General features: G+C 40.7%; 1 protein-coding gene across 1 annotated transcript; it reads left to right on the top strand.

The window, feature by feature from the left end:
- The first annotated feature begins 812 nt into the window (after window positions 1-812).
- On the top strand, window positions 813-2,119 carry LOC120056693 (brain-specific homeobox protein homolog). Its single transcript, XM_039004900.1, has 3 exons — window positions 813-1,065; window positions 1,593-1,783; window positions 1,880-2,119. Exons 1-3 carry the CDS (start codon window positions 813-815, stop codon window positions 2,117-2,119), a joined length of 684 nt encoding a protein of 227 aa, XP_038860828.1.
- Window positions 2,120-10,886: the final 8,767 nt, after the last annotated feature.

Here is a 10,886-nt window from a genome sequence, read left to right as displayed (position 1 = left end):
GCCTCAGCGATCCGCTCAAAATGACTAACTAAGAAAAGATAGTATAGGAAACTAACTAGCCTAGGGATTACTACAACAGGCTACTGTTGCACAAAAAAATAAATAATGCCATTTAGAGTAGTAAATGTTAGTTTTCTGTCGTCTATGTGGGAATGCCAACAGCAGTCCCACAGATGTTAGGAGTAATTAAAAAGTCTAAGATAGGCTACATGTAGAAAGTGAAACGTTATCATTTCTTAATCATTGGTGTTGCCTAGTAATGGCGTATACCTTGTTATAAACAGTTGATGTTTATAAATAGGCTATAAATTGCACCACAGGTTACGTGACATATATAATAGTCTAATGGCTTAAAATAGTAGGATATATGTTTATACTCAAATTTGACTGGAAAATGGGCGAATGGAAGCAAGTTTGACTGAGGCGCGGGAACAACTGCAGGACTTCCGTGGGAAGGCTTTTTCAGCACCATGGCGAACGACCCTCCCTCTTCGTCATCACCATGATTAATCCATACAAAACTAATTCCTTGCTCCGCCCCACTGGCGTGCTATTGGCTGATTACAAATCAATTTCACAATTTACCACAGTCGCTCCCCTTGGATAAATAGTAGGCTAATTTACCTCCCACTGGCACTGAATAAATAGTAGTCTAATCTGCCTGGCACCACTCACTGGCTGCCACACAGACGACAATTCTAGCGTTTGAGACTGACGAGACGGGCAAGAAGTTTAGTGCTACCCTTCCCTGGTTTGTTAGGGTGCGCATAGCATCAACACCACACGGACTCAATTTTGAAAGTTCATATAAAATGAATCTGAACTACACATCCCCAATGCCTCAGATGCCAGCCCAGAGGTCAACGTCGTTCTTCATCGAAGATATTTTATTACACAAACCCAAGCCTCTGAGAGAGGTCTTCCACTCGCCGTTCTCAAGCTCTCTGGCGTCCCGAATGCCTCTCCTAGAATATGGATACCCACTGATGCCCACTCCGATACTAGCGCATCACCCGCACCATCCTCTACAAAAGCTGGACCATCACCAGTATTTCTTTACGTCTGGTAAGTCAACGAAGGCACTGGACTGGTAAATGCATTCACGATGCAGTCAGAGAGTGCAATGACAGTTAAGACATTAACGTTGACATTCCGTTAGGCCTATAAAGATTTAATTCCAAATGGGTCTTTTATAATGTTGGTGCATGCATCATTTCAATTTTAGTTGCCCATTAAACCTAATAGCCTGACAAAACGATGGAATTGTCTCCGGCGTTGTACAACAGGTGCATCTGCCTTTCGCGCGTAAACATTGGTGCAAAAAAACGTTTTCGAATAAATCCAACTCAATCAGAACAAAAACAATTTATACTCCATTATATAATGATTGGCTAAATATAACGAGGCCTAAGGTAATAGTGTGAAGAAATTGCATGGAGTAAAACGCTTTAAAGCCTGATTTAAATAGGCCTTTTGATTTTCCCACATGCCTAGAGTTTGACATCTCATTTAACTTAACAAATGTATATGTTAATATAATTTTATTAAATATTGTGTTGAATTAAATTTTGAATGCAATATTTATTTCACAGGGATGCAAATGCCGGCTTTATTTCAGCATCATCCAGAGTTACCGGGCAAACATTGCAGACGCAGGAAGGCGAGAACGGTTTTCTCGGATTCTCAACTATCTGGTCTTGAAAAGAGATTTGAGATACAACGGTACCTATCCACGCCAGAACGAGTGGAGTTGGCAACAGCGTTAAGTCTCTCGGAAACCCAGGTAAGAAAACTAAATTCACACAATCAACATAGCCTTCGGGATGGTCGCATTGTGCTGCAAAGCAAGTTAATTACATATTCCACCTTTGTCACACAGGTGAAAACATGGTTTCAAAACAGAAGGATGAAGCATAAAAAGCAACTGAGGAAAACACAAGACGACCAGAAAAATCCGAATGACTTAGATAGATCCATGGATAACGCAAGTGAGAGTGAACTCAACGAAAAAAATACAGATGATGTTAACAGTGGAATCGAGCCGAACTCGTACATTTTGGAAAATGAGGACGATGTTGATATCGAGGATGACATTTGCTCGCCAGAACCTTCACTATAGAGCAAGTGGCAAGTTGTTTTAAAAACAAATAACAATGACCCATTGTAAATGTAAATATTGAATTGTGTCTTTTCCATATGAAATTATATATAGATTTTTTAAACAAATCAATGATAATAATGCAAAGTAGTATTTATTCAAGGGTATGCGTAATATCTCACTACACATTCATTTTAGGCTCTGTCTATATTTATGTTTTCCGTGACTGTAAAATGCATCATATCAAACAACTGTACATACAAAATATAATCGGAAGCAATGTTCATTATTAGGAAATTATTAATAATATTATTATTAGTATAACTATTATTATCTTTGAATCAAAAGTCAAACAAAAACCAGACACCTTAACTTTAAGATTTTTTAAAAAATGTTTAAAGCCACAAGTTGAATATTTTGCGAGAAAATCTTTGAGAAAGATTTGTATATAACTACTTTGATAAACAAAATCGACATCTCAATTGCAGCATGTCACATTTTTAACCTATTTTTTGCACTTTCGTTCAGGTAGTCTAATGAAAGATGTTGCAGCATATGCCCTTTGAAGTGTTATTGCTTTACTATTAAAACGTGCATGATAACCAGAGCTAATTGTTTATTTAGCCTGTACCATTTCTCGTTTACGTTAGTTGGTTTTATTATTAGGCTAAGGGATTAAAGTTTCATTTTCCTCTAAACTTGGATGAATTGACCAATGTTTCAATTTAATGCAAGTTAATACTTTATTAGTTCGTTATTAATCAATAATTATATATTTATAGGACACTGGAGATTTAACTAGAACATATATTTTTATTTAATTGAAATAGTTTTATAGGAATACTCATACTTTTGAAAAGCAATTTTAGCCAATGACCTCTTTTGTACTTCAATAATAATAGCATCTTCATTTTAATTAATTATGGTTATAATAATATTTTTAAGGAGCCTATTATTTTGCATAGGCCTATCCACATTAATACCTTCCGTATCTAGAGAAGTGATCAATTGTAATAGCTTTTTACTAACAAAACCCACCTATTAAAGAACCAGGAGCCATTTAGCTGTGGAGGTAATGTGAATCCGAGGCTGCCTGTTTTAAGTTGCTTATGCGGTTGTAAACCTTGGTAGGTGGGACCCCGCTGAGTGAGGAATACAAGAAAGACTTCCCCACACTAGAACAAATAGTTGTTACATGCAACTTGGAGGAAGCTATTCATAAACATTCTCATGACTTTTATTCAACTTGAGTTATTCTGCCACTGGATCACCAAATGTCTTAGGAAGAGCAGAAAGAGAAGACGTGCACCACTGACTCAAGCAGTCGACTCAAAACAACATGGGCCCCTCACAAATTGCGTTCAATGCTAAGCTAAATGGGGATATTTGGACAGATATTTAAGTCAAATAATGTGTGCATAATGTTGTTGACATTAAAAGTAAACCAACCCATCGTTGGTCTTTGCCTCTCCGTGGTAGAATATTACTCGAAAGTTGTTGCCAAAATCGCTGGCGTAGTAAAATGGTCTACCAGCTCCAACCAAACTAAATTTGACACTCAAGTCAACTGATTTGTTCAGAGAATTAAAAAATGTAACGAATGTTGTAAAACAGATAAATGTTCTGGAAGTATGGAAAGAATGCAGGATAAAATAAAGTAATTCAGTATAGCCTAGAAATTCAGTCACCTCTTGCAATTCAGTCACCTCTTGCAATACAACTGCCACACCTGAAAACAATATGCATTGATTATTTAAATATTCTCCACCTGTGTCAATCAGCCATCACTTAATTGCTTGGCCAATCAACAGAGACACTAACAGAAAACGATTTGGACAAATAACAGTTGGGGGTTTAAATTACAACATTGAAAACAGTGTCCATGACTTGGTGAAAGTAACTCCATAACACACCCATTTTTTATTTTCTCTGAATATGATCAAAATCAGTTAGTACACATTGTTAAAATATACTCACGTTAGATAATACTCATCAGTAGCATGCAAACACACAAATTTGACATTTGAGAAACATGGATGAATGTCTAATTCTGATGTGAGACTGAGAGCTGGAAGCAGCACAACCCTTTAGGCCTACAGGTGAGCAAGTACGCAAATTTCTTCTGCAATGGCAATGAGTGCAAAAACAAGGGCAGATTTTTATTTAAGTATCATCTCTAGTAGAAAAATACTTTCTTATTAATTTTCCTTTCAGATAATGAGTATTCACTATTTGCTTTTAACTCAACCCCTGAGAAACAAACACCCACACACCAAAGGGTTGGAAACACACACACATACCAAGGAGTTGGAAGCCAGGGTCTGCCATGGTGCGCCCCTGGAGCAGATTACGGGTTAAGTGCCTTACTCAAGGGTACAATGGCAGGAGCTGGCACGCCACTTGCCACCAGATTTTCTTATCAGAATTGGGATTCGATCCGGCAACCCTCCGGTTCCTGGCCCATCTCTCTAACCTCTAGGCGACCTGGTACTTTCCATGTGGGCCACTTCATCTGGAATGCCCTTTAAAAGCATGCAAGCATGCACTCACACACACATGCACACACCGTATGCATGCACGCACACACGCACAGGCCAAAATCATCAATACCAGCTATTGTTGAATTATTGAGTCATTTAAATGTGCACCACAAGGCAGCTCTCAATTCATTTGGAAGGTTTAAATTAACAGGCACATCCAAACAGGATATGCAGCACTCTCCCACCCTTTGAAAAGCAATTCATGTCGTTTTCAAAAGATAATGCGGATTGACTGAGAAAATAAAAAGCGTTGAAGAGAATAGGCCGTGCGGAAGGTGATCAATTAAAAGATTAAGCGTTTTGCAACACATGGATGCATCTGCATTTGGACCTAATAGTGGGGCCATCAGCTCATTTTCAGGGGCCTGCCGCCTACTCACATCAAAGCATGCACGTCTGCCCCGGTTATTCCAATCGGCAGAAAGGGATGCTAATTTAGCCCCCTTCATGTGTGGTGGTGAGAGACTCCTTCAATTAACTATATTTCTATGGCAAAAGAGAGTTGGTCTGGATAGGCAGTGTTTCTCATTAGGTCCGGTATTTATTATTACCCCCACACATCTGAGGCTTTAACACTAAAAACACAGTGCATCAAAGACGCCATGATGGGTTAAATGGAGACTATAATCTAATTAAAATATTACATAGGAGTAAATAGCTCTTTGATAATGATCTGACGGTTCTATTAAATAAATGGGGGGCGCTTGAGATTTTGTTTTATTGGGGGGGAATTATCACTTTAAACTACAGAGAACTAGTTTACAAACCCTAATCAGGTGGCCTTCAAAGGGTCATCTTTGTTTGACCCATTTGTATCTGTGAAGTAGAGACTGGGGGATACAGGGAGAAACTAATCAGGCATGGAACAAAAAGAGCAGATTATTTCAGATTAACAGCAGCAACCAGGTGCGTGAGAGGGTGAAAGGGGACAAATTGGAAATGTGGATAAAATGCCAAAGAGTGAATTACCAACTCGTACCCCCCAAAAATGAGACAATATAGCAGAGTACCGGAAGCGTTTTGATTTAATGACATATTGTTGAATTTACAGAGGATGTTTCAATGTCAAGTGCAATCAAAACAACAGAGAAAAACAGGTGGAGTACACTGTAGTTTCCAAAAAAAATGACCATTAGGTCTTTACCAATGGTCTACCCACAGTATTTTTACTCAGTTGCCTACTCCTTGTCATCAAACAACCTACACAAAGCTTTAGGTGTACATGTTCTCTCAGATTGTAATATTGCACTATTATGTGTGGTATTGTACTAATATGTGTAATATTGTACTACAACAACAAACCATATGTGTTATGTCTGAATTGACTTGAGCAGCTGTACTGTATTAGACATTTTCAGGTCATGTGCACTCAGGTCATGACTCATGAGCAATTGTAAGGTTAAGAATTTTAGCAGAGAGATATTCAAGTAATTGAAGAATCATCAATAGCCAGAGCATGATTTATCTGAAATGTGTACAAACCATTTGCATATTTTTCAAACATCAATATATTACCTTATTATCAACTGCAAGCTAAAAAATCCACTTGGTTTGGGATTACAGTACTATGTTGCCTATAGTGTAAATTACAGTATGGTACTGAATAAGTACCATGTTTACCTATGAGTTTAAGTGCATCAAATCATATGAAGAAACACGTAAGCTATGTTTAACAGCATCACTAGTTGTAAAAAAAACTTTCATACAGTAAATGCTTATGTCATCAACCACAAACAGACAGACTACGCTGTAACACCTCAAACTGCAGTTATAGACACAAGCATTAATGAAGGATTGCTGCACGAATCCCCTGCTTATTCCTCCATATTGTCTATGTAGTCCATATGCTGAGTTTCTTCAAAAGTCGAACAGCCATGTCAGCTTTAAGGGTGACTCCAGTTGGGTGACTCCAGTGTGCTGTAAAGTGAATGGGCCAGTGCTGTGTCAGATGGCATGCACCACATTGAAGCGGGCCACAGTCTGTTTCTCCTGCTCGTGCCGTTTCCTCAGGGCCTCCACTGTGGCCAGCTGGGATAGGTCGAGGCCCTCCCGGAGGCGAGTGTTGCCCCTAAGGGCCCCCTGGGCTCTCTCTGGCTCTCTGGTCTTGGGCTGCTGGGCCTGGGGCACTACCTTGGGCCTCAGGATGCTCCTGGCGTACTCCAGGGCCTTAAATCCAATGGAAATAAAAGGTACAATTTTATTTAACACTGACAGGTATAATGAGATTAATATAATACCGTTATAATGCATTGTAAGACTTTCTATGAACATGTATGATGCTCTTATAATTTCCCATATCATCCCTCCTAACTAAATCACTGCCACCTTGAGTCAATAAAACATTTGCTATAAACATATAAGATAACAAAGACTCACGCTTACAAGTAATAAACAAGTAATAAAGCATTAGGCTTTAAGTAAAGTTTTACAGAAATATAGTTCGGAGATAGAGGGGCAGGTACAACTGCAAGAACTGGGGGGGAAAACTATGCTTTCAAATGGCCGATTGAACTTGGGGATCCAACTTTGTGACAGAATGTTGATATGTCTTTAATTGATCTCAGTCTCACAATCAAGTGACATTTCAGTGCATGGTGATTCATTTGTTATCTGTAAATAACAAAATGGCGACTGGAAGTGCAATACAGACAATTTTCCTAAATGAGCCTATTGTTTCCCAGAGGATGCAGTAAGCTCATACATTGTTTAGAATTGTCTCCTATTATCTGAGAGACAAAGATACCTAACATTGTGTGATGGAGCTGACAGATAATGATGATGGACAAATTGACTGAGGAAACCGGGGGGAGATGGATGCACTTGAAGCGATGTACTCTCTCTCGCTCTTTTTTTCTCTCTTTCCTTCTTTCTCTCTCTTTGTCACCGTCATTCCACCTCTGACTCTCCCTCCCCCTCTCTCTCTCTGATTCTCTTTCTGTTTCTGATTCTCTCTGTCTCTTTCTCTGTTACCTTCCTCCTAGGAACCATGTTGTCCTTGTTGTTGCTGCCCACTGCGTTCCTGGCGGCTGGCAGAAAGGGAATCCTACTTATCTTCTTGTTCTGCTCGCGGATCACATTTGAATACAGCTTCTGTCGTCTCATTTTCTCGGCCTGAGCCACGTTGTGAATGAACAGAGAAAGAGTGGGAGATTACAAAAGAGTGGGTTTAATTAACTGAGCCATTTCTCCCTTAAGGCCCTATTCTCTTTGTGTATACCTCGGCGGAGCCTCTCCACACCGCCCGACAAAACCAAATACAACAAACCATTCAGCAGGCCTATCAACATTTACACATATCATTCACTAATAGGGCCGACCCTAGAGACAGAGACGGCCTCAATCTAGTGCAAATTGGCCATACATGCTCACTTTTTACTCTCAGGGATTAACAAAAGATACATCAGACCCCAAATACCATTCAACCTTCCAGGGCTACTCTCATTTGCTTTGTGATTCCAATTGAATCTGTTCAGAACAAGACAAGTCTTTAATGAGAAACAGGGACAGAGGGGCGGGATATAATGGAAGCACAAAGAGGCCATTGAAGATCATCAGCTGAATAAAATGAACCGGGTAAATGGATTTATGAAGCATCTAATCATTACTGTTGTCTGTTTGAGACCTACATTCCTTTTTTTTAACAAACACTTTAAAAAAAGTTAAGATTTAAGATTGCTGAATAAAAAAAGGCTCCCGAGTGGCGCAAGGCACTGCATCTCAGTACAAGAGGTGTCATTACAGTCCCTGGTTCGAATCCAGGCTGTAGCACATCCGGCTGTGATTGGGAGTCCCATAGGGCGGCGCACAATTGGCCCAGCTTCATCCATGTTGGGTCATTGTAAATAAGAATTTGTTCTTAACTAACTTGCCTAGTTAAATAAAGTAAAGCATAGGGTACAGAATTGCTGGAAGCCATAGGAACATATTATTATTTGGTATGACAATTGATTTTAAGGTAGGCAGAGGCACTTACTGTAATTTCTGTGGTGGTGTAATCAGGCCCAAGGCCTCCAAGATAAACGTCCTGCTTCAGCTGCTTATAGTCCTTCAGGGTGTAGGCCTAGGACAATACACGCACACACACACGCTACATATTATTAGATAATACTTATTATTAAGGCATGGAATGACATACACACACATTAAACTTTATACGGAAATGATGCCTACCTAAGTACAGAAATATCTATATTTTGCCTTTAAACAGGTTGTTGATAAGTGCCTGTATGTTTGGGTCTTTTGATATTAAGGGGTGTTTGTATTGCACCCTGGGGAGTGGAGTCCCAGGGACAGGTTGACAGAGAGATTCTCTCTTCTAGGCAGAGAGACGAGGAAGCACCTTAATCCGCAATGTATTTCTGAGGTGCACTCGAGCAGCAATCCACAAACTGCCCCGGACAATAGGGGACTAATCATTCCAGATCGGACTGGCTCCTTTTAGGGGCTTAGGCCACTTTGGAATTAGCCATTGGTCATGGAGATGGCTTCCTGTTGAGTTTTTTTCTTTCTTTTCAACCCCCTCCCATCTGCTTTCACATTTTTTGATACCCTCCACATTGGGGTGTTTACAAATCTACCCTGTAATCTTGTCATGATGGGGAACATGGCAAAGTGGGGATATAGGAAGAGGAAAGGGGCAGGGGAAAGGCTAGTGGGGATACGGGGAAGGAAAGGGGCAGGGGAGAGGCTAGTGGGGATACAGAGAGAGGAAAGGGGCAGAGTATTTGGTATTTTGGGTATTTCGTCCCCTTGGAATGAGCGCAACCAAAACAAAACTCATCTCCAAAATGGAATAATGTGCAGTCAAAATAAATTGTGAGCCAGGGCAACACATTGGCTAAAGGCAAAGCACAAAACTCACTGACCGGCCACCCTTGAGAGACGATCAGCAACCAAGTTGTCCTTCCAACGGACATGTCTGGTTTCCAGGGGAAACGCCTGCAATAGCCGTAGTAACTTTCCTCTCGTTAGGAAAGTTACCACCTCACTGCAGAGCTTCTCTCTCTTTTAAGGGTTCACTCGGTAGGCATGTTGTTAGATTTTATTCACTATGGGGAAAGGGCCTGAAAAGCGAGCCTGCAACGGTGACCCCAGAACGGGCAACAAAACCAGAACTTGGTCACCCACATCGAAAGTGCAGTTTTGGGCATTCCGATTGTACCAAATTTTCATTTTTGTTTGTACCCTCTCCAGATTCTCACTGGCAAACTCACAGTCGAGCGCTAACGCTAACGCGCTCCAACAAATTTGTTTTTAACGTGTCGCCCTGCAACAACAACTCTCTCAGCAAACTCAAAGGACCACTGACATGATGTCCAAACAGCACAAGAGGGACCCCTTCATCCCAGTCTTCCTCAAACTCAAAGCAGTAAGCTCTCAACATAGACTTAAAGGTCTGATGTAATCTCTCAAGAGCACCTTGAGACTCTGGGTGGTAGGCACTAGAGGGGCAATGGGTTACACCCAACTGTTGTAGCATTTGCTGGAATACCTTTGACATGAAATTCGAACCTTGGTCAGACTGCACTGCGGAAGTCCAAACGTTGAACATTTTTCGCCAGGTCCTTAACAATACTGGGAACTGTGATTTTCCTCAATGGAATGGCCTCAAGGAAATGAGTGTCAGCACACATTATGGTTAACAGAAACTGGTTACCACTCTTGGCTTTGGGCAAAGGACCAACACAGAGTACCAGAATCCTGCTGAAAGGTTTGTCAAAAGCAGGAAGAGGCTGCAAAGGTGCAACCGGTAGAGCATGGTTCGGTTTACCCATCCCCTGGCAAACACGACAGGATTTACAGTAAGCCAGATGGCCTGCCATGCTACCATCGTGAGCCAGCCTCAGTATCTCTTGTCGAAGCGTAACTGGAACGACAATTTGAGATACACTAGGCCAATCGTTTTGCCTGAAGTGGCGCAAGAACGCCATTTCCTCATTAAAACACCATCTCTGTCAAAGCAACCCACACAAACTTAATCAAACTCCTCCATTGGATGTATCTCAGCAAAAAGAGGGGAGAGGGAAACATCTTTAATCTGTTCTGCAATCTGCTGCTTCCTAGACAACCCTCTCTTCCTTCAGCGATCCTACAAACTCACTTACCTTTGGGTTTTCAAAGGAGAGGTCAACTCAGGAGGTTTAGCTAAATCAGGATCACTCATAAATGTCTCGGACAAATCAACCATGGTAGGATCGCTGACATTCTCCTCCACACTAGACTTGCTCCCGGTGACTTTCTTAGACATA

The sequence above is a fragment of the Salvelinus namaycush genome, chromosome 12 (genome assembly GCF_016432855.1).
Source record: "Salvelinus namaycush isolate Seneca chromosome 12, SaNama_1.0, whole genome shotgun sequence".
NCBI lineage: Eukaryota > Metazoa > Chordata > Actinopteri > Salmoniformes > Salmonidae > Salvelinus > Salvelinus namaycush.
Note: the sequence above shows the minus strand (reverse complement) of the source record. Positions and strands in the feature narration are given on the sequence as shown.

What these genes read in the sequence shown, in the direction of transcription:
- LOC120056693 (XM_039004900.1), top strand. Translation starts at nt 813, where the DNA reads ATGAATCTGAACTACACATCCCCAATGCCTCAGATGCCAGCCCAGAGG. An exon ending in CCAGTATTTCTTTACGTCTG is followed by an intron (nt 1,066 to 1,592) that starts GTAAGTCAACGA and finishes TTTATTTCACAG; the next exon opens with GGATGCAAATGCCGGCTTTA. An exon ending in TAAGTCTCTCGGAAACCCAG is followed by an intron (nt 1,784 to 1,879) that starts GTAAGAAAACTA and finishes TTTGTCACACAG; the next exon opens with GTGAAAACATGGTTTCAAAA.